Source organism: Sorex araneus, chromosome 1 (assembly GCF_027595985.1).
Source record: "Sorex araneus isolate mSorAra2 chromosome 1, mSorAra2.pri, whole genome shotgun sequence".
Classification (NCBI taxonomy): domain Eukaryota; kingdom Metazoa; phylum Chordata; class Mammalia; order Eulipotyphla; family Soricidae; genus Sorex; species Sorex araneus.
Genome location: NC_073302.1, coordinates 81,162,539 through 81,187,377, shown reverse-complemented (window position 1 = coordinate 81,187,377; position 24,839 = coordinate 81,162,539). Strand labels below are relative to the sequence as shown.

Genomic DNA, 24,839 nt, shown 5'->3' with positions numbered 1-24,839 from the left:
AGGGTTTCATCACTATTGGCATCATCAGGCAGGTTGTAAAAAAGATGTAAGATCTGCACACACATCCTGCTTAATCAGCGCCTTCAACTTAATAAGAGCCTCAGGCTTTTTAATCACATTAGAGATCCTGGGTCTGGAGAGTATGGCAGGTGAGATGCTTTTGCCTTGCAATTGACTGACCCATGTTCAATTTCCTGCATCTGTATGATTCCTGAGCACCATGAGGAATGGTTCCTGAGTGAAGAGCCAGGAGTAACTCCTGAGCATTACCAGATGTAGCCCCAAAATCAAAATAAATAAAAATTAAGAACCTCTAATTTAGATGAGAGAAGACTACAAAGGTAATAAAAGCCAGCAAAAAATAGTAATGAAGTGGGAGTAGAATCAGAACCCCCAAAGCAGGGAAAATTGGAATTTCAGAGAGGAAGGTATAGGAAGAACTGATCAGTCAGCAAAACAAGAGATTGAAATACATATAGAAAGAAGGTGTGTTTGCATTTTTTGAGTTGCTACTGGGATGAGGACATTGCTCTAATTGAAGCTTGGAAAATGCCCATGATTGGGACATCTCATTTTCCACATGTTATGTGGAGCATATAAAAGTATTTTTGTCGATCTAAGTGGGACAAAGTTCCTTTCTATTTGTTTCTACTTTCTCAGAGAAATAAGATTACCTTGGCAGCTTGCTAGTTGCCATCACACTTTACCACCTTCATAGACATACAGTTTGTCTCAATCACTTTTGGCTAGTCATGGTATGCCTACCAGTTATTGCTAATGGCCACTGCCATATCACATGCACTCTTGGTCCCTTTTATTTCTGTCAACAAGATTATACAGGAGACTATGATTAGAGCCTCCAGGGCTGATTAGTCTCCGGGGTTGATTAGAGCCACATAAAGTCACTGGCTGGATAAAGCAGAGCTACCCAAGGCCCTGGAAAATCCATTATGAATTTTATTATCATTATGTAATAATATGTATTATTTTATATAAATTGTGTATAAATTTTAAATTAAATTTAATTTATTTAAATTTCTGTTGAGTTGGAGCCACAACTTTTGGGGTCTATTACAGCAGTGTAGTTTACCTAACATAGTCATTTGCCAAAAGTTGTGAGTGGGGGATTTGGGAGAGAAGAGGGTGAGTGAAACAATAATCTAAGACTATGGTGGGGAACAATTTAAGTAGGAAAACACAGGGCTCCAGGGCATTCCAAAGGCCCACCTGAGTGGTCGTACCTTTCTGGTGGGACCCCAGCCCTATTCAGTTGTTCCTGTATGGGCAGTGCCTAAGGCACTTTTGGATTAGCCATAACTGAGACTTGACAGGCAAGTGTAATGGGGGAGATGGTACAACAAAGTTTCTGGTAGAAGCAAATGAGGCCTTGTAACCCCACACAGTAAGAAGTAAGCAATGGAAGTGGAGCCAGGTCGGCAACACTACGCACATGGTAAAACAAATAGATTTTAAAAAATTATTTGGTGGCTGGGGGACTACTTAATGTAGTTTTTGTGCTTAAGATCAGCTTTGCTTTGGGGGCCAGAGCCAGTGGAGCTTGAGGGCTACTCTCTGGCTCTGGATGGTGCCCTAAGGACCACATGGTGCCAGGGATCTCAAAGACCTGCTGCATGCAAACACTACTTTGAATGCACTCGGCCCCACTGAGCCATCTCTTGAACCCTGTACACAAACAGATTTTCAATGATGCATACTTGAAAGTGTTACAATGCATGTGACTTTTACCCACATTTGTCAAGCATTGGCCCAGAGGCTCTGTTGTCTGGCCCCCTGGCATTGCAGTACTCTGCATTCTCCAGCCCACAACAGTCAATTGTTAGTGATCACCTCAGGCTGATGTGCAGCTCCAGAGAAGCACAATAACCAAACACAGTGACTCCCAGTCATCACAGCAACAACAGAAGAGGTGGAGAAAAGAATGTTACATTTTACCTTCTTGGAGAATTTTACTTCCATCCCAGATGTCAATCTGGCTGTCTAAATTATGGTGGCCATTGAAATGGGCACAGTATGTCACTTTCAGGTAGAAGCTTTAAGGGCCTTGTCTTTGCTCCTACCATAATTTCTGACATCAATGAAACAGGGAAATATAATTCTCTAAAAGGATAAAATGTAACATTTTTTCTCCACTGGACGTGCAGCATGAATGACCGCTCTGCATTTACGGAGGTTTTTGTGGTCATTTGTTAATGGGGTATGATTAACCTTTTCTAACTGATAGCACATGGAATGCTGTGGCAAATATTTACAAATACCTCACACAGCATTAAAACATGCAGTGAAGAACACAATACAAAGACAAAATGTCTAATATAAAAGTGTCTGGAAGAAGCCTGAGGCCAGAAAGATAGTTCTATGGGCAAATCAAATAATTGCATGCAGGAGGCTCATGTTAGATCCCTAAACTATCTGGTCCTCTGAGCATCACTGGGAGTGACCCAGAGCACCACTAATTGTAGCCCCCAAACAGTAAAATATGAAAATAAATATGAACAGTGGTATTAAAACATATGGAAACTAGGTGTTATAGTATGGCCAAAACTGAAAAACTAAGACATGACAATAGAAATATGTTAAAATGTGAAGTTAAATTGGACCAGGGCCAGATAGTTTCATGCCTTGCATGCTGTTGACCCATGTTTGATCCGCAAATCATATGATCCCTTGGCTCATGCCAGGAGTGATCCCTGAGCACAGAGCCAGGAGTACTAGCCCTGGATACCACTGGGTGTGTCCCCCAGAAACTGTGTTGCCATACAACCTTTGAGCTTCCCCTTACCCTTTACCTCGTGCTCATGTGTTGCTTTTGCCTCTAATCACTGCCCTGAGTAAACTTGTCAGTTGACCAGTCATTGGCTGCATCTATTCGTTCCCAGTCAATGGCGCACCTTCTGTGTCTATGAACCATCAGCTTTACACTGGGTTCAGATGGTCCGTCATTGCTCCCAGTTACCCAGTCACCACAGGACAGTGACAAACCGATAAGAATATAAAATCACTCAAATTTTTTTTTATGTAGAATAACATTGTTTCATCCTTTCTCCTCCATCCTTTCTCTCTTGCTGCAGGGAGCTTAGATTTATTGGGTTACACCCATCACAGTGCTCCCGAGGCACTCTCATTCCTCTATGATTATAACTTCTCTGTGCTCTGCTTCCCCCGTTAATCACTGATATTCCCAAATCAGACCCTGTGACTTGTAAGATCAGATCCTTCTAAGGACTCTGGATTTTGTATTTGTAAGTGAAATATTGCTTTTCTTTTCCCCTTATGTCCTTTTCATAGTTTACTGCCCTTTTTGTATAGACACAGGAAGACAGTTAATGCTATGCTTTTGTACCTTGGGAGTTGACTGACTCCATATAATGTTTACTCCTGAGCATCTGTCTTAAGCTTCAGTTGCTCTTAGTTCCTAGTACCCCAAAGCAGAGTCCCGACCAAGGGACTTGAATGGACCCGGGGCAAGCTGTAAGCTAACCTGGAGTGGAAACAGAGCAGGCCAAGCACCATAAAACTTATAAGTTAAGATTCTCTTGATCATGGACAAATTTTGTTGTGACCCAAAGAGAAGCAACTGGATAAGGACCCTGGGGTTAGGAAGAACTAATCTGGCCTAAGGACTATGGTCTGGGATATATAGCGAGTTGTCCCCAGGAGAGCCACCCTATAAGATTAATATATATCTTATTTTGTCCATACAAAATAACTAATTAAGAAGTAAACTTAAGATGACTATTTATATGGATATAAACCAAGGAAAGGACAAATACACCCTTAGGTGAAATTCTGCCCTTCAGTGAATCTCCTAGCAGTATGAGATCTTTGTCTTAGTAGAGCTTCCCTGGAAGGAAGGGCTTTATGTATGTGATTGCATTGTGTGACTTATGTGTAGTTGTTACCCCCAACCTTGGAGGTTGGGCTCGTAACTAAGACTATGAGTGGGGTGCAGGAGAGAGGGAAACGGGAGACAGAGTGAGACTAGCCTGAGGGAAAGTAGGAGACGGGAATGATGGGCAGTGTGAGACTGAAAGGGAGCACACAGTGAGACTGGAATAGGCGCATGGGGAGAATGGGGTAAATGGTGGGATGGAGATTGGAATAAATGGCGACTGACCACCAGCTTGGCCGCCCTGTTCTCTCCTTCATGTGTCACATCGGCGGCAGCTGGCCAGAGTGGGGAAGTGGTTCCCGACCAATGAACTCATGGTGTGCACAACCACACACACATTTTGAACACACACAATTTTTTGTTTTATTATTTAGTTTTGGGGGGCCACACTGGCAGCACTCTGGAACTACCCCATTTGGTGCTCAAGGACCCCTAAACCCAGGCTTCCTGCGTGAAAATCATGTGGTCCAGCCCATAGGACTCTCTCTGGCCCACAAAATTATTTTTAAAAATTCTCACTCGAGGGTCAGAGAGAGTATTGGTTTAAGGCACTTGCCTTGTACACAGCTGACCCAAGTTCTATCCCTGGCGCTGCACAAGGTCTCCAAGCACCACTGAACCCAACCTACTTTATCTTTCCATTTCCTCATCTCTCAAGCAGTGATGAGTATCTGCTCCCAAATTGTTAAGACAAATTAGAGAGCAGAGAGAAAGATGCATGCACTTGCCTTGCATGCCACCAACCCAGTTTCAATCCCTGACATCTCATATAGTCCCATCAGCCTAAACAAGTGTGATTCCTGAACACAAAACCAATAATAAGCACAGAACCAGGAGTAAGTCCAGGTACTACTGAGTACAGCCCAAACTTTCCACCACCAAATCTCACACTAGACAAAAATATAAATATATACATAAAATATAAAAATATGAGGAAACTAGATGTTATAGAATAGTCAAAACTGAAAAACTTAATACATATACATTTAGATATCACATAAGTTACTGGCAATTAGTTGTACTTTGTAGATTTTTTCACTCTTCTGGTATTTTGCACATCATTTGTACTATCTCTAAGAAAATGATTTTGTGACAGAAAAGGTAAACCAGCCCAATTGCTGTATCAATTGTGCAGAATAACTGCAGTAAGTTCTCCAGACCTTTCAGATTTCTTGATATGGCTGCTGTGATCTAAGCCTTCTGCCTGTCCTCTTCTTCAGTAATCCCCTTAAGCACCTGGTAGTGCTAATTCAGTCATTCAGGAAGTAGTTCTTTGGAGTCTCCAATGTCCTAGTCCTATTACTGAACTGCTTGCAGTTCCTCGAGAATTTTACATTATCTCTCACTTTTAGCCTTTGCAGTGAGGTTTCCTGGACTAAAATGTTTGTTTCATCCCTATACCATTCTAAAGTCCACATCCATTATGACACAAGGGGAACTTTCTCGGAGAAGCCATTTCTTACTTCCTAAAATTAAATGTTCTTCCTCCGTACTCCTATATAGTGTTATATGCTTTTGTTAGTTATAAGAGCTACTCCAACATACTCAAGTGACCACAGAGCCACACCCAACAATACTAGGGGACAATATGGTCCTGGGGTTGGAACCGAAGCTCTGCCATTTGAGCCACATCCCTGGTAACCAAGGCAAATGTGATGAGAATTGTTACTAATTTTTCTGATATCATGGATCAAACTCCAGATTTGATACACGCAAAGTACTCTCATACTGACCTACATCAGTGGTCTCCTTATTTCTACCGGAACCTATACTATAGTCTCCTATATTTTGTGCATAAACCAGATGAAATAAATCACTAAATAAACCAGAAACCTAGCACTGTTCACAATACCAGGCTTATTGTATGCATTCAAATTTGGAAAAATGTTATTATCTATCTGTCCTTAACAGACTACACTTTGGTAGATGTCAGTAATTTATTAAACAGTTTCTTTTAGCATTTAGCACATAAAATCTGAATCAAAAGCTTATCAGATCAGTCCTTTAAAAGGCAGTAAGGTATTCAGTAAGGGTTCTTAATTCTGAGCTACTATGACATATCACTCCACATCTACTAAGAAATAGTATATGTATATATAAATATATATACTATATAAATATAGTATATATAGTATTGCCTCTCTATAATGACAGAGAGGCAATAGCAATTGGTATTGGTTAATTGTGGAAAGTTAGAACTCTGAGAGACGGTTGGTGGAAATGTAAAATGATGCAGCCACAATGGGAAAGTTTGGCAGGCTATGAATTAAACATTGAATAACTTTATTAACCAGAAATTTTACTTAAAAAATTTTTTTGCAGGGCCTGGAGCGATAGTACAGCAAATAGGGCGTTTGCCTTGCACTCAGCCAACCTGAGTTTGATTACCAGCATCCTATATGGTTCACTGAGCAACGCCAGGAGTAATTCCTGAGTGCATGAGCCAGGAGTGACCCCTGCTCATCGCTGGGTATGACCCAAAAAGCCAAAAAAAAAGTTTTCTTTTTGTTTAGGGGCCACACCCATTGATGTTCAGGGGTAGCTTCTTGCTCTGCATTCAGGAATTACTCCTGGCTGTGGCTCAGGACCATTTAGAATGCTGAGGTTGAAATCCAGGTTGGCTTTGTGCAAGGCAAATATCCTACCTGCTGTCCTATCTCTCCAGCCCCCAGAAATTTCACTCTTGTGCCTAACAGAACCAAAAACATACCCAAACAAAAACTTGTACATAGATATTCATACCAGTCCATAGTGTGGTTATTCACAGAGGCCAAAAAAGCAGAAATAACCCAAATATCCACCCACTCCATGAATGAGTAAACAAAATATGGCATATTGTTATAATGGACTATTACTCAGATGGAGAAAATAAAACAGTTTAATGTGAACCTTAAAAAATTGTTATAAGAAAAATCAGCCAGCCACTTTCAAGGATGTAACTTGTGTTAAGGGTAAAATGTCAAGAACAAGCAATTTTGGGGGCCAGAGAGTACAACTGGTAGGGTGCTTGCAAGGCAAGTGCCTTGCATGCAGCTGACACCGGGTAGACCTCTGGCACCCCCAAGCACTGCCAGGAGTGACCCTTAAGCACAGAACAGCAGTAAGTTCTGAGCACAGCTCCAAAATCAAATAATAAATTAATTAATAAGCAGTTCCATCAAAGCAGGGTAGAATAGCGTTTACTAGGGCATAGGAGAAGGGGGAAATTGGGACTGATTGCTAAGAGTTTCTTTTGGAAATGATAAGAAGGTTCAAATTAGAGCAGTTGCACAACAGTGAACAGACACTAAACACTACAAAAGTGTACACTGAAGATTGTAAATTATAGCTCAAATTATAACTTTTCAATGTAATTCCAACTAGACTAAATCTTAATTTTACAAATCAAAGCAGTTCTAGAACAATTTAAAGTGTATGGTATAACATGACACTCGCTATAACCATATCCCCGGACCCCACGCCAGGCTGTTTAACTTGGGGCACCCCGGGGGGGGCGGGTGAGAGCCCTCCCCACCCCAAGAGACCCAGCCCTGGCAGCCAAAAACCTCCAGAACTCAACCACCACTACACTTAAGGCCACTCTCCACATGGTTGGGCCGAGCCTCACCTACGAAGGAATCCTTGGAAAACTCAGGTATGCAGGAGTTTGTGACAGAACTCTGGCTTAAATGGGACCTGGAATGGAGAACCTCTGCCCATATCCTCCCTTCTCTGGTGACTCAGCAGTCACGCCCATAAGCCACTCTGGCTGGTGCCAGATAATCTCATCATCACCATCCAAATTGCACGTCCTGGAAGGGAGCATAACATGACACTCGCCATAACCATGCCCCTATACCCCGTGTCAGGCTGTTTCACTTGGGGCACCCAGACAGGGGCAGGTGAGAGACCTCCCCACCCCAAGGGACTGAGCCCGAGCAGCCGAAAACCTCCAGAACTCCATTGCTGCCATGTTCATGGCTACTCTCCACATCCTCGGGCTGAGCTTCACCCATGAGTGAATCTATTCCTGGATACTTCATACCACACACCCATACTCCAAGAGTACCACACCACATTTGATGGGGTTCAAAGTAGGAAGCAACCAATCTTGGAAGTACTTTTTTTACAGATACATATAAAAGCACACAAAGCTCAACCTGTAAGAAAACGATACTGATCCCTTATAGAAGGGCTTAATGACCCCTGGGTGGAATACAACAATCCTCACCTCTTTCCTCTAAGAATACTTTTTTGTAGCATTTTCAGCGGTTTTTCATTACAAACAATACAAAATATATTATTTGGTTCTGCTTTGGGGCAGAGATTGGGGTTCAGGATGGAAATACCCAAAATATGGTGGTGGGAAGGTGTCATGGTGGTGGAATTGGTGTTTGAATATTAAATGTAATGAAATGGTGTGAACTACTTTATAAAATAAAGTTATAAAAAAGTGTATGGTATAAAAAATGGCTCAGCAAAATCAGTGATCATCCCTTCATAAAAACTGGAAATGATTTTCAGTGTTGAGATACAGTTTCTGATATATTTCCCTTTTGAGCTTGTAAAAAAGCAACTGGGCGGTGGGGGTGTTGGACATTGGGCTACACCACACCCAGTGGGACAATATGCTGTGCCGGGGATCAAACTGGCATTGGCAGAATGCAAGGTAAAAGCCTTAACCCTTATATTGTCTCTCTAGCCCCAAATGCATTAACACAGGTATGCCAGCGTGGACCACAAGTGGCTCACATTGCAGTATGTGATGAACATGTTAATATATTATATCAGTGAGGTTACATGGGGAATTTGATTTTAAATGTGGTCAGCCCTCTCAGTGTTTGTGTTGCAAGCTATAATGCCCAAAAGTAGAGAGAGAGAGTATGGGGAATATTGTCTGCCTTAGAGGCAGGGGGAGGGTGGGAAAGGATATTGGTGGCAGGGAATGTGCACTGGTGGAGGGATGGGTGTTTGATCATTGTGAGATTGTAACCCAAACATGAAAGCTTGTAACCATCTCACGGTGATTCAATAAAATTTTAAAAAATTTTTAAAAAGAGTTCACTTCCTAAAAAAAAAAATGTGGTCAGCTCATTGCCATCAAAGGAAATATCCTCAGTTCTCTATTCCCTTACCCTGCTTTGTTTTCCTCATGGTTTTATCACTAGGAGTTAGAGGGCTTTTAGGTCTTTTGGGGTTCAGGATGGACCCAACACACTGAACCCCTCCAGGACTGATTCCTGAACACAGAGTCAGGACTAAGTCCTGAGCACAGATGGGTGTAGCTCAAAACCCAAAATCCAAACAAAAGACCAAAATATTTTCATGTATTTGATAAAGCAACAGGCTGTTTACCATGTGGTGAAAATAGCAGCATTCCCACTTTAATGAACCATTTTGAGTTACATTTGAATAATAAAATTTTGCTTTTTAAAATCAGTCTGTGATTTTAAAAATATCCTCCCTGCCTTTCCTTCACTGTAGTGAAGATGAGCTAGGGTACCACACATGTGCCTCTGGGGCTTGTTAGGAGCCACACATCAGCATCACAGACAGTTCCCAAGGCCTACATCAGCATCACAGATAGTTCCTCTGCACAAGAGTGCAGAACCAGGAATAATTCCAGAGCATCCCCATGTATGGTTGAAAAAAAGATTATAACCTGAGCTAGTCCATTCATGTCTTATCACCAGTGACATGGGGTGCAAGCTGGGGAAAAAGTCTAGTGGAAAATGATTAGTTGAATGGTTCAAATGAAGAATTCAGATGCTGCCTATTCCCCAGATGATGAGAATTTCAAAGGAGGCTGGTCCTTCAGTATAAAAACACCTCATTCTTCAGGCTGAGACCACATCCTACTAATGTCCCAGTAGCCATGTCCATAACCCAGTCTCCTCCACATAAATGTCCTGCTTCCCTCCTCCATAATCTTGGAACCGAACTTCCAGGCACAACAGTGTTCAGGCTGAAACTGGCAAGCTACCTGGGGCCTTCTTGGAGTGGGGGTGGGCAGCCTCCCCCACCACCTATAGTACCAGAAGCCCCAGCAGTCAAACCCACAGCCCACAACCCCTGCCATTAAAAACAGCCCAGGTTCACAGCTAATTTCAGAAGATATGCCAAGTCAGTGAAACTCACAGGCATGCCAGTGTTTGGACTGAAGACTCTGTGACCTCCATGCAAGGTGGGGGGCGGGGGGGGCGGGCAAGAACAGTCCTGTTCTACAGATCCTGGAGCTTCTTGGAGTGTGCAGCTGCAGATATGGCTCTGCAACACCTCCAAATCCACAATACTGACAGCCCACGTCGGAGCACAGCAAATTAGATGAGAAAGTAGCTTAGAAGCCCCCCAAGCTCAACAAGCAGAAACACGTACACACACGGCTCAACTGGCAAACAGCCCAGGAAATCCTACATGATTTCAGTAACAACATTGTGACATTCAACAATTTTCACAAATTTTCTTTTACTGAACTATTCTTTAATAACTCTGCTTACCATTTTGTTCTAACAAGCAGTACAAAATAAATTATTTTGTGCCTGCTAAGGGGACAGCTTTTGGTGGGGGGTGGGAAACGGGACAATGGTGGCCATATGATCACAATGGTGGTGGGTGGTATTAGAACAGTGAATTCGCAAACCAACTGTATTGAGAACAACTTCATAAACCATGGTGGTTAAATAAAGTTAGAAAAAAATTCCTTGTTTCTAATCTATCAAGAAAAAAAAGTTCAAAAAGATACTTGAAATAAGAAACTTTTAATATTTACAAATTATCAAAATTATAAAATAACTGAATTCAGACTGTTCACTCCTTTTTTTCCTTGGCGGATAGTGAAATTCCACTGCAGGTCACAAACAAAACTAACAATTCACCCTCTCAAGACAGACCAATAGCTGTTTATTTATCCCATTGCTCATCGATTTGTTCGAGCGGGCACCAGTAACGTCTGTCATTGAGAGACTTATTGTTACTGCTTTTGACATATCCAATATGCGCGGGTAGCTTGCCAGGCTCTGCCGCGTGGGCTCTATACTCTCGGTAGCTTGCGGGGCTCTCCGAGAGGGGCGGAGGAATCGACTGGAGGAATCGACCTCGGGTCGGCCACGTGAAAGGCAAACGCCCAACCGCTGTGCTATCGTTTTAGCCCTTAAATACCTCAAGACAAATTCAGTTGCCTCCTTTTGACAAAAATTTCTAACTTTATGGCCTTTTCATGTTTATCCCTGCTATTACAACTCAGAGTAATCTCATGCACAAACCTCAGGTCAATGGCATATCCAACAACCCACGGGAAAGTAACAGGCCCCCTGCAGTCGGGGCCGGAGGGCCTGGAAGGAAACCGCAGCCAAGCGGGTCCACGTGCGCCAGCCGTGCTTCTGGACGCCTGCCACCCAGGCACAGAGTTGGTGGCCACAGCGGGCACAAGCAGGATGCCACCGGCAGGTCTCAGGGGAGGCCGGGGACGTGGCTGGCTGAGCACTGACAGGGGGGCCTCACGACAGACGCACAGCCCGAGGGCACAGGGCGAGCACGGCCCAAGGGTGCTGCCAGCTCAGCACGCAGGAACCGTGTCCCTCCTCTGGCCCCGGCTCGTGGCTCCCCGCAGCTTCGGCAACACAGGCAGAGGCCAGGCCAAACGCCACCGAGTCACCACCCGGTACTCCTGGGCAGGGCTGGCCCCGGCACCCGAGGGCCCATCTGGGACAGTAGCTGCGGCTCCCCCGGGCACAGAGCACTGCGGGCCGCCCGGCCGCTGAGGAAGCCTCGGCTTCTGTGGCCTCTTCCTCTCAGTCTCCGCATCACCCTGGGGCTCCCCGTCGGTGGCATTTTCTTCACTGATTTTCAAAAGTTTAAGGTGACTAGTAGAGATCATTAAAAACCCAAGTAAACTCCACCTAGAAGACCTCATTTAGAAACCGCAATATATTGATTTTTTGGAACAGCATCAACATTATCTGTGCGAGCTGTTACAATGTGACAAGAAGCCATCACTCGCCTACAGAACGGCAAGGAGGCAGCAGGGCGTTGTGGAAAGCGCGCCGAGACGCTCTGAGCCTCGGGCCGGTCTGGGTGCTGTGCCCGCGGCGCTCACGCTCGCCGGGATTTGTTAAAGATGCTAAATCCAGACCTCTCAGTACGGAGACTGCTGTAATTCGAGTTTCAAGTCCAGGATGTCCCGATCACTGTTTTCATCTCTCGGCTTTGGCGAGCCTGTCCCAGCAAACGCCAGCTCCTCTGCGGAGGGCGCCGGGTCCGGGCAAGAACGGGCCGTTCCCTTCCCTTCCGGCTCTCCTCGCCCTCGGGCACAGCTCCAGGCTAGGGGCGGATTTTAAGTTCCCAGTGATCACTTCTCGGCCTTCCGGCTAAGACCAAGTGTAGTTCCAGTGAATGTAAATTCAAAATGGGACGTTGAGAGGCTGGAGCAACAGCACAGCGGGTAGGGAGTTTGCCTTGCACACGACCGACCCGGGCTCGATTCCCAGCATCCCATATGGTCCCCTGAGCACCGCCAAGGGTGTTTCCTGAGTGCAGAGCCAGGACTAACCCCTGTGCTTCGCCAGGTGTGACCCCAAAAAGCAAAAAAATAAAAGGGACATTGAACATTTCCAATGCTCTGCAGAGGTGACGCGGGCCGTTTCTCTGCCGGCCAGAACTGATTGTTTCTTGGTGTGATTTTCTTTTCCTAAAATGTTAACCCGTTTGCTGAACCAGACTTGGCACTTCCGAGTGGAGCTGTTGAACCAAGGAAGTGCGTCTGTGCTCGTGGGCCGGTCGCCCTGCTTCCAGAGTTGGGCAGGGGACGAGCTGAGCGTCTGTCGCTCCGTGAAGAGAGGCACGGTGTCACAAGTCTAAGGACAGTGAGCTGAACCCAGAGAGACCGCTGTGTGTGCAGGTGACCACCCTCATAGAACTTCCCTCTAGCGCTGCTTCACTAGTGAGACTGTTTTGGACTTGGAGAATCACCCGTCTTGCGTCCTGAGGTGGGCCTGCAGGGAGGCTCGTTAGCATGTCACTTCCCACTGACGCGTGCCTTGGTGCATGAACATGCAGCTCTCCCAGGCAGCGTCCAGGTCAGGTCCCCCAGGACACCCTGTGCTGGACACAGAAGGGTGTCTGTGAGGAGGTGGGGACCTCCCCCGACCCCCAGATTCCTCCCAGTGCAGCTCCCTGAAAAAGGAGAAGGGGGGGCGCCACGCCAAACAGCCCTGAGGGGCTGGGCCTGGCACCCACCCAGCGATGGGCATGAACCCAAGTGCCCTTCGCTCTGCTCCTTTCATTCATCTCATTCACTGCTTATTTATAACCATGAATAAATGTGTTAATCTAGATTTTGTAGTAGAAAAATTTAGGGAAATTTTAGCATAACAAAACACATGGAGAATGGTTAAGTATTGCTTTATAAACATCTTGTGAATTTTTTTCTGGTGGGTCACACTTTGGCAGTCTTGGGGAACTACTAGTAGTGCTCTGTGACACTTCTAGTACAGCCCTCACAAGCAAGCCTGAGCTTGAAACCTCTGAGCTATCTTCCTCAGCCCCAGATCCTGTTAATTCTGCCTATCGTCAAAAGTTTGTTTTGGCTTTTGGCAAGTATCTTCTTGGTTCTTCAATGTTAAAAATCATTCAAAACTACATTTTATTCTATACTGAATGGTTTGAAACCATCTATCTTTTCTATATTGAATGGCTTCACAATTTTCATTTAAATTCTGTCAAGTGACTTTTGATTTTTCCCCATATAATTCTGAATCCATAACCATAGGAAAAGAACAAGGATGAAAAACTATCATGATAGGGCATTTGCCTTGCACGTGCCTGACCGAGGTTAGATCCCCAGCATCCCACATGGGCCCCCGAGCATTGCCAGGAGTAATTCCTCATTGCAGAGGCAGGAGTAACCCTTGATCACTGGATGTGACCCAAAAAGAAAAAGAAAAACTAGGATATCTTCCTATGTAAATTCAAGATTTTACTAGCACTCTTCAGGGTTTAAGAGAGAACAGAAAGTTTCAAGTTTGTATTTCTACCAAGAAAAACCTCTTATAGTATTTCTGAAAATAATATTAACTGCTTTAAAACAAATCTTATCTCCTGTTCTTATCAGAGCTATTAAAATCCTGGAACACAAAAAGGAGTAGATGGGAGAAGTTCTTTCTAATTGGTCTGTAATTAGGTAATTAGACAGGCTGATCCTAACAAGTACTTCCTTTAAAAATAAGACTCCTCATTGTGTAACTGAGACTTGAGCCTGAAAGATTTGTAACTTTCCACATGGTGATTCAATGTAAAAAAAATAATAAAATTAAATTAAAAAAAATAAGACTCCTCGAGCCAGCACCTGTGTAACCTCAGAGAGCCAGCACCTGAGTAACCTCAGAGAGCCAGCACTGTGTAACCTCAGAGAGCCAGCCCTGTGTAACCTCCGAGAGCCAGCACCTGTGTAACCTCAGAGAGCCAGCACCTGTGTAACCTCAGAGAGCCAGCACCTGAGTAACCTCAGAGAGCCAGCACTGTGTAACCTCAGAGAGCCAGCCCTGTGTAACCTCAGAGAGCCAGCACCTGTGTAACCTCCGAGAGCCAGCACCTGTGTAACCTCAGAGAGCCAGCACCTGAGTAACCTCAGAGAGCCAGCACTGTGTAACCTCAGAGAGCCAGCCCTGTGTAACCTCCGAGAGCCAGCACCTGAGTAACCTCCGAGAGCCAGCACCTGTGCAACCTCCGAGAGCCAGCACCTGAGTAACCTCAGAGAGCCAGCCCTGTGTAACCTCAGAGAGCCAGCACCTGTGCAACCTCCGAGAGCCAGCACCTGTGTAACCTCAGAGAGCCAGCACCTGAGTAACCTCAGAGAGCCAGCCCTGTGTAACCTCAGAGAGCCAGCCCTGTGTAACCTCCGAGAGCCAGCACCTGTGTAACCTCAGAGAGCCAACCCTATGCAACCTCCGAGAGCCAGCACCTGTGCAACCTTCGAGAGCCAGCACCGGAGTAACCTCAGAGAGCCAGCCCTGTGCAACCTCAGAGAGCCAGCCCTGTGTAACCTCAGAGAGCCAGCCCTGAGTAACCTCAGAGAGCCAGCCCTGTGTAACCTCAGAGAGCCAGCCCTGTGTAACCTCAGAGAGCCAGCCCTGTGTAACCTCAGAGAGCCAGCACCGGCACAACCTTAAAAAGTTATTTTGATGTGGTTGGAGGTCATGTGGGGGAAGGGTGATGCAGGCCGAATACAGACTAGAGACTGAACACAATGGCCACTCAACACCTTTATTGCAAGCCACAACACCTAATCAGAGAGAGAGAACAAAGGGGAATTCCCTGCCATAGTGGCAGGGTGGGGTGGGGGGAGACGGGACTGGGGAGGGGGGGAGGGATGTTGGGTTTACTGGTGGTGGAGAATGGGCACTGGTGAAGGGATGGGTTATCGAACTTTGTATGGGGGAAACATGAGCACAAAGATGTATGGATCAGTAACTGTACCCTCACGATGACTCTCTAATTAAAAATAAACTAATAAAAAAAATAAGACTCCTCATATCAAATAAATTCCAACAATACTTACATTTTGGACTTGAAAAATAGCTTGTTTTGTATACACAGAAATAATCTTGAAAACAACACAGTATGTATTCTTTCAACATATTTCTTTTCTAGTCTAATTACATAAAATTTTAAAAGTTTTCAGTTCAGATTCAACAGAGAAGAGGCCAGGCAGTCTGGTGAGCAACGTGGCCGGAGAAATGCTCCGGACCCAAAACCGGGCCAACAACACCGGGGATCCAGACGGAGGAGGTACAGCTGGTACACCTTCTCCAGATGGAGCCCTGGCGACACTGAGCAGCAACTAACACGGCTCCAGGTAGCGGGACTGGAACACATCCGAACCGCGGGGGGTGGGGGGGCACTGGAGTGGGGCGGCGCCAGCCCAAACTCCAAATGGCCCTGGCCGCCGGAAGTCATGCCCTCGACCCACCCTTGGCGCCATCTTGCCACTACTTTTTCTAAAAACTGAAAACATACAATCTTTTAATGGAAAACCAATTATCAAATGCTTCCTTAGTAGGGCTGTCTTTCTTGGGGGGAAACTCCAACAACAATAGTGAGTTTTGTTTTGCAATATGGAATGTAATCAAGGTAAAGAGAAAATGAAGTGAAATTCATCAGTTATACATTTGGGGGTGGGGGGCGAGGGCGCGGGGTATACTGGGGATTTTGGTGGTGGAATATGGGCACTGGTGAAGGGATGGTGTTTGAATATTGTATAACTGAGACATAAACCTGAAAACTTTGTAACTTTCCACATGGTGATAAAAAAATAAAAAATAAATAAAAAAAGTTTTCAGGGCTGGAGAGATAGCACAGCGGGTAGGGCGTTTGCCTTGCACTCGGCTGACCCGGGTTCAAATCCCAGCATTTCATATGGTCCCTTGAGCGCCACCAGGGGTAATTCCTGAGTGCAGAGCTAGGAGTAACCCCTGTGCATCGCCAGGTGTGACCCAAAAAGAAAAAAAAAAGTTTTCATTTCAGTAGTTTAATTTTTTTTTTTTGTCATCTTTGGGCAATACCCAGATATGCAAGGGCTTACTCCTGGATCTGTTTTCTGAGATCACTCCTGGACGTTGCTCAAGAGACCATATGTGTCAGGGTTCAAATCCAAATGGGTCATGTGCAAAACGAGCATCTTACCCTCTGCTACTATCTCTCCACCACTATCTCTTAAATTTCAGTTTTAAGGATAATTCTGAAAAATGAGTTTTTTACTCTTCTGTTGTGATTTTTTAAAAAAAGTAAAATCATTATCTAGAAAAAAGTACTTAGGGAGAATATAGAGAGGGAGAGGCGAGGATGAAAAGTATGAAGCGGGGGAGTCAGTGGAGGGAGAGGGATGAAGAAAGGGAGAGGAAAAGGAGAAAGAGGGAGTGGGGAAAACATGTTCAAGAAAGAGTGCAGGTTTCTCCAGAGAGAAAAAGGCCAAGAGCACATGTCTCAGACAGGTACAGGGGACCCTTCAAATTAGACTGTCAGAGAGTGAGACAAAGAGCTTAGAAGACACATCTCAGGTTGAGGTATAGATAAATTTCAAAAAAAAAATGAGTTCTGTGGGATTTTATACCTTGGGCATTTTATACCTTTGTACACTTTTTTTACAAGGATCATTTACAACTAATTGTGTGAGATCTGTTTTTATTTTAAGTACTACAGCGGTAAGTCATAAGTGGGATAACTTACCAGTAAATTTAATATCTAAATTTTTCAATTAAATTGCTAGCATTTTCAAATTTTGGAAATAATGATGGTTCCCTGTGAAAATTCCTACCAAAAATATATAAACTTGAACTAGTGAGACCAATGCAAAATAACCAACACCATTATTAGTTACACCAGGTTTTTTTTATAATTTCTTTGGTCCTGATGACCTCCGTTCTGGAGTTATTGTGTGATAAATATGAAGGCTATTATAAAAATAAGACCACTCCAGGATTTGGTGGATTGCATTTTGAAAGTAACCATTGAAAGCAGCCAACCCTAGTGCAGTGAAGGAGAATACAGCACTATAAATAGATTTAGAAAACAGAAAGAACTATGAAAACCAGGCAGCTTTCATTATCAGAACTAAGGTAAACAATGATTGCGATAAATTACTCTTCCCAGTTGGCAGATATTGCTACTATTCCACTCTTTGAGTACTACTCTCTATATAAGACAAACAATTATTTGTTCTAACAGTATTTTTTTTTGTTTTTTTTAAATATAGAGAAAAATATGAAGGCAGCTAGAAACCTGTCATAAAGTTTAATGTTACTTGTGCAAATTAATTTTTATTAATCTTTAGTGAAGAAAAAAAGCTGGAGCGATAGCACAGCGGTTGGGCGTTCGCCTTTCATGCGACCGACCCGAGTTCAATTCCTCCGCCCCTCTCAGAGAGCCTGGCAAGCTACCGAGAGTATCAAGCCCACTCGCAGAGCCTGGCAAGCTACCCGTGCTTATTGGATATGTCAAAAACAGTAACAATAAGTCTCTCAATGACAGATGTTACTGGTGCCCGCTCGAACAAATCCATGAGCAACGGGATGACAGTGAAGAAAAAATAGTTTTATTGATGTAAATTTAGTGATATGTGTGTGGAGAGAGAGAGGGGAGGGGGAAAAGAGAGGGTGACAGAGAGAGATGTTAAAGAGAGAATCCGGTCTAAAAGAACAAGCAAGGCAGCCAATTTTTAAAAAATTATTGTTAGCTTGAGAAAAGAACAGTGGACCCAAGTATACATTATGTTTTTAGATATTGATATCCTACTATTTTAAAAGTCACAAGATTGGGACCAAGGGGGCTGGAGCGATAGCACTGCGGGTAGGGCGTTTGCCTTGCATGCAACTGACCTGGGTTCGATCCCCAGCATCTCATATGGTCCCCTGAGCACCGCCAGGAGTAATTCCTGAGTGCAAAGCCAGGAGTAACCCGTGTGCATCGCCAGGTGTGACCCCAAAATAGAATAAAATAAAATAAAATAAAAAAACAAGATTGGGACCCAAGAGATAGTATAGCAGACAGGGTGCCTGCCTTGCACACATCAACCTGGGTATGATTCTTGGCACAGCATACAGTCCCCCAGCCCATCAGGAGTGATCCCTGAGCAGAGAGCGGGAGTAAGCCTGAGCACAGTCAGGTGTGGCCCAAGAACAAAAACAAAAGTCACAAGGCTTTGACAAAAAAAAATAATTGAAAGGGGGAAAGAAACAAACCACAGTTGCTATAGTGCATGAAAAAGTGTTGAACCAAATTCCCAGGAAAGACTGGTCTATTATCATTTATACTAAGACTTTTTCATAAAACATGCCTATCTTCTGGAGTGGGGGTGGAAGAAGAATTCTCAGCAATGCCTCCCCTGGTTGTGTGGGGCTGACAAGTCAGTAATCAATCCCCAGATGCTCAGGGGCCAGCAGCGTTACTGGGGCAGCAATGCAGTACAAGGGATCAAACTTGGGCCTAGCGCATGGCAGAATCTGCTAGCACTATCTCTCACTCAAGACATCTGTCACTGTCACTGTCATCCTGTTGCTCATCGATTTGTTCGAGCGGGCACCAGTAACATTCTCATTGTGAGACTTATTGTTACTGTTTTTGGCATATCCAATACGCACGGGTAGCTTGCCAGGCTCTGCCTCGTGGGCTCTATACTCTCAGTAGCTTGCCGGGCTCTCCGAGAGGGGCGGAGGAATCGAACTCGGGTCGGCCGCATGAAAGGTGAATGCCCAACCGCTGTACTATCGCCCCAGCCCTACCAAGACATCATTTTTTAAAAATGTTTCGGGGTTGGGAGGTGACCCGGAGCAGTAGCACAGTGGATAGGGTGTTTGTCTTAGGCCCTGAGTACTGCCAGGTGTGGCTTCCCCCACAAAAATTTGGGTGCAAGGAATGAAACTCAGGACCTCATACATGTCTCCTATATTTATCACTTCATCCCTGAGAACTCCCGTTCTTATTTGGGAGGTGGGGAGGTTGGGTCCCATCCAGCTGTGTCCAGGGGTCACTCCTGGTGGGACCTGAGGACTGTATGTAGTTCGAGGATCAAACCTAGGTCAGCAACACAAGGCAGGTGTCCCACCTTGTGATACTACTTCTCTGGCCCTGGGAAACACCATTCTTAAATAACCATTTATTACTTTTTTAAAAACTTGGACTAATACATTTATAAATGTAAATATGAACATACTTATACATTAGTTACTTTTAAAAGTAGGCCATGACTAGTGGCAATAAAGTCCATATTAACTGAAAATCAAATGTATTTCTGCTGACTCCTGAATTCTGAGTCCATGATGATATATCACTGTCACTGTCATCTCACTGTTCATGGATTTGCTCGAGTGGGCACCAGTAACATCTCCATTGTGAGACTTGCTACTGTTTTTGGCATATCGAATACACCACGTGTAGCTTGCCAGGCTCTGCTGTGCAGGCGGGATTCTCTCGGTAGCTTGCCCAGCTCTCCGAGAGGGATGGAGGAATTAAACCCGGGTGGGCCGTGTGCAAGGCAAATGTCCTACCCGTTGTGCTATTGCTCCAGTCTCACGAAGACATATGATTTAAGAAAATAAAAGGGAACATTAAAATACAGAAACACCCTCACTGATGTTTTCACTTCTACTAGTATCATAATGATTGATTTATCCAAATCTATTACCTTAATACTCTGGAATCAGGGGAAGAAACTATTACTTTACTGAGACAAGTAGGTTTCCATTTAAGTGCTCTCAGAGAAGAAAAATAAAACCCACAAGCCCACAAACATGCATTGTAAAGTTGTTAAAAGGTAAATAGAATAACAAAATGTTTAGACTAAGAAAAGCATATAAAATCTATGCATATAAAACCTAAGTATGTGAAAAGCATACCTATACTTCTAAATGTGGAAAGTATATGAAAGAATTACTTCACTTGCCTTGGGGGAGGTGACTTTCTCCTTTGTGATGGCATTGGAAAAGTATATGGAGAAACTGCACCTTTGTAATTTAAAAGTCCACATTTGAATCACCAAATTTAATCACTGTCAATTTTATACAATATTTTGTAGTAAATTAGCTTTTAGGGAAAACTGCTGGGGCAGGAATTGCGGTTCCCGGGTTTCTGGAAACGCTCTACCTGGTGGTGGCATCCTGACTGTGCTCTCAGGCCCCGCAGCACAAGGTCACCAGGCTCCCGAGTGGTGCCAGAGTACCCAGAGGAGCTGCATCTGGTTGAATCTGGGGCTCAGTTTATGCAAGGCATGTGCTCCAGCCCTTTGAAATATCTCCTCCACCCATGAATGTGTTTGTATTTCCACAGATAAATCCAGTATGTGTCTAGTTCTTGGACAAGCATGATTTTAGTGTCAGAATAAAAAAACCCTTCTTTTTGGAAGGCGGGGCAAGACTTGGGGGCCACATCTGGCAGTGCTCTGGGCTTACTCCTGGTTCTGCACTCAGGAATCACTCCTGCTGGGCTCTGGGGACCCACTGTGGCACTGGGAATTGAACCTACTCCACCATGTGCAAGCCAAGTACCCTGTCCACTGTACTAGTTCTCCAGCCCCAGAATAAATTCTTTTTTTTTTTTTTTGCTTTTTGGGTCACACCCGGCGATGCACAGGGGTCACTCCTGGCTCATGTAATCAGGAATCACCCCTGGCAGTGGTCAGGGGACCATATGGGATGCTGGGATTTGAACCCAGGTTGGCCGTGTGCAAGGCAAACGCCCTACCTGCTGTGCTATCACTCTAGCCCCCCCCCCCGAATAAATTCTCACATGAATTCTAAGTTATCAACTAGTCACATAAGGAGCTTACAATTATGACTTTCATTAATTGGCATGTATTTCTCAATATGTGCCTTTTTCTTTTCTCAACTGCTGAAATGTTGAAGGCACTGGTTTAATAGTTAGCTATTGAAATATATATGAAAAGCAAAAAGATGGAGGGTCAGAGTGATAGTACAGTAGATCAGGTGTTTGCCTTGCATGCAGCCAACCCGGGCTGGATCCCTGGCACCCCATGTGGTGCTCTGTGTACTGCCAGGAGAGATCCTCGAGCACAGAGCCAGGAGTAGCCCCAAGCACTGCCAGGTAGAGCCCAAACAAACAAAACAAAAAAAGATAAATACCAAACTGTGCTATTTCTGTGACTAAAAGAAAATATGAGAAAGTAACTCTTTTTAGGCAAATCAGTATTTAGTTCTTAATTGCAAAATGAATTCTGTGTTATTTAATAAGACACACTAAAAAGTAAATATACTAAACAATATGCACTTGTTTATGTATATAGACAAGAAGCCAATGTTTATAAGGTAGTATAAACAAGACAGTACAGTAAAAAATTATCTCAGATTAATTCTATTAGATTATTAAAGATACTATAGATAGATGATTTCACACTTCACACATACATTCCATGTAAACCAGATATATTTTCTTGGAAATGTTAACATGTCTTAGCGTTATTATATCATTTTTATCCCGTTCCATGGAAATGAATCCATTTTTCCTAATTTTAGTACCATGAAAAGACACACTGGCTAGGACAAGATAGAGATGAAAATCCATTTTCCATAATATTAACAAACCAGTAACAGCACTATATGGAAAAAACAATTCCAGTAAAAGAGCAGAGACCATATTAACCAAATAAATACTGACCACTCAACCTCTATGGATCTTAAGGACCATCAATTCATTTTACTCTACAAACCTAGCCAATCTGTTTTATCCCAGAGACAGCATCTTGTCACAAAATTGCAACTGTGCCAGAATATATGCAGCAGGTGCTAAGTAACAGTACTTAGCGGAATCTCTAGAAAAGAACACAAACATACAGCTGACTCTTGAATAAAGCATTGGAGCACGGATTCCCTCAATGAAAAATCCTTGTGTTTACAGGTTCTGCATCTAGGGAGTGAACCAACTGACTTTCACAATGGCTGGGTCTAAGAATGTAGAACCCGTGGTAAGTAAATAATCCATGTATAAGTGGACCCAGTACAATTCAAATGTATGTTCTTCAAGGGGGCGACTATACTTATGAAAACAACCAGAATGTAATTTCATATGATAATTTTATGTCAATATTATATAATATACATTTGGTGGACATTTTGGTTCATTATTTGTTTTATTTTTCACATAGATCTAGAAAAATATTTAAGCAAATTTATAAGTGAAAATATTTAAATGTTCTGTTACTTTATACTAGTATTAGAAAATGTTTCTTTGGTTATTATAGAAATGTATATTAAATCTCCTGATATACTATACAAGATACACACACCTATAGTATGCAAAAGGATTAGAAATTCCTTCTTTCTCTTCTTTTATCCTGGGGAAAAAAACTATAGAAATTCACTTATAATAGGATAGAAGAGGGAATCTTGTGCTTGTTTTTTTGCAATAATAAAGATCAAACCCAGAGCTTCCTATATGCAAAGCATACGCTCTATCACGGAGCTATACCCCAGACCACCAATCTACAGCATCAGCACGAGAGCTATTACATTTAAAGTTCTAGTATTACGTTCTTAAGTCACGCAGTTTCCTTTCTACTTCAAGGGAATCAGCAGTGATAGATCCAACCCCAAGTCCAACACCCGACCGCCGTAATGATAGTTCCAAGGCAGAAATCTGACGTAACTCTTTGCGACACAACTTTACAGGTGTGACACCATGAAGCTGTCCCATATTTCCCACAGGCTGAATTTGAGCTGATGGTGGAACATGAGATTTTGTGAATGGATTGTCATTTCTTTCTGTTTTATCCTCAACGTTTAATAAATGCCCAGCAGTAGGTCCTAAAGAGCTATAAATTGAAAGTGATTCTGTTCCATCTTCACAGAGCTGCTGAGGTGGTATTAACAGGTTTGTTGAACTATCTAATTCTTTTTCCTTTCCACTTAATTTTATACTTTCAGTTCTAGATGCCCATTTTAATTCTTCTGAATTCATGCCTGATTCTTCTGCATTCAGGACTCCATCTGCAGCACCATGATCTAAAAATAATCCCAAAAGAAGAAAATTAGACATCACTTTTAAAGATAGCTTATCTCTTTCTTAACTTACTGGTTTTGGGGGCACACCCAGAGGTGTTCAGGGGCTACTCCTGGCTCCTTTGCAGGTCCTCCCGGAAGTGCCTGGGGAAGTGGGGAGGGACCATGGTGTTTAGAGGGCTTGCTAACGGTAACAACAATCCAAATCCTCGTTAATAAAGCCAGAATAAACATTATTCTATTACCCACAGGACAATATTGGTTTTGTCTCAATAGTATATGTGCAAAGTTCCAGTCTAGGTTGGTGTTCCTAACACCATTGCAGGCTTCTCAGAACATTCTCAGCACAAGCTACAATATCCGCCCCCCCGCAAAAAAAAATGGGCCTGATGGAGAAACTCCCTCAGTGGAAGGCTACAGTGAGAAGAGATTACTGGGAGGGAGTGAAGAGATTAAAGCTTGAATCTTTAGTAAATGCATCATAAAATCACTTAACATAAAAGACAAAATCTTGGGCCAGAGAGAGAAATCACTCAGTATGGGCAGCACTGGTTCGACCCCCAGCACTGTATAGGGCCTTAGAAAATTGCCAGAAGTAACTCCTGAGTACAGAACCAGGAAGAGCACCTGAGCACTGCTAGGTGTGGCTCCAAAACAAAACAAAAAAGATAAAAACTAGCTTTATGAAATCCAGATAGGCTTAATAAGAGGAACACTGACAACTTTTAATATTATTAGGTTCTACTCTCTAAACAGCAAGCTTAGAACAAAAGTTTCACATTGCCCATGGACATTTTACTTAGGCTATAAAGATGACCCCAAGTTTTAAAGGTTTCACGTTAAAAACACAGATTTCCACCTCCTATAAGAAGAATTAAATCATTTGACAAAGCAGCTGGAGTAGAGTTGGACCATCCATTTAGTAACCTATGTGATACCCACACAGATCACTTTGACTGCCAGGCCTGCAGCCACTGTAGTTCATGGCTTCTGGTTTAAACATTAATTTCCCCAAAAGACATCATGCTGAGCTCGGCACTATCTTGCCGCACCTAGCAGGGAAGAATCCGGGTTGGTGGGCACCACAAGCCAGAGAATGCTCCAGACCCCAGACCAGGCCAACACCGGGTGACAGACGGAGAAGGTGCAGCCAACCCGCCTTCTCCAGATGGAGTCCTGGCAACACTGAGCTTCTACTAACACGCCTCCGGTATGTGGGACTGGGACATCTCCAAACTGCATAAGTGGCCGCGCAACCTTTCCCAATGTACAAAACAACAACAACAACAACAAAAAAAACCGCTCAGGAACAGCTCCGCCACCCCTGAGCGTCCATTATCCCAGAGGCACAGAAACCAATCTCGGAACGCAGCGGCTGCTGGCAGTCAATATACTCCTTGACTGTGAATTAAGCTACGGCCCCGTGCAGCCCCAGGAGGGGAAGGGTTTTT

General features: G+C 43.7%; 1 protein-coding gene across 1 annotated transcript in view; it reads right to left on the bottom strand.

Annotated features, from left to right (window-relative positions):
* Positions 1–22,347: 22,347 nt before the first annotated feature.
* KIF27 (kinesin family member 27) overlaps positions 22,348–24,839 on the bottom strand; it is a 129,390-nt gene continuing 126,898 nt past the window's right edge. The window contains exon 18 of the mRNA XM_004600099.2: positions 22,348–23,391. Within this exon, the coding sequence (XP_004600156.2) occupies positions 22,916–23,391 (476 nt within the window). The 3' untranslated portion in view covers positions 22,348–22,915. The remainder of the gene's footprint in view (positions 23,392–24,839) is intronic.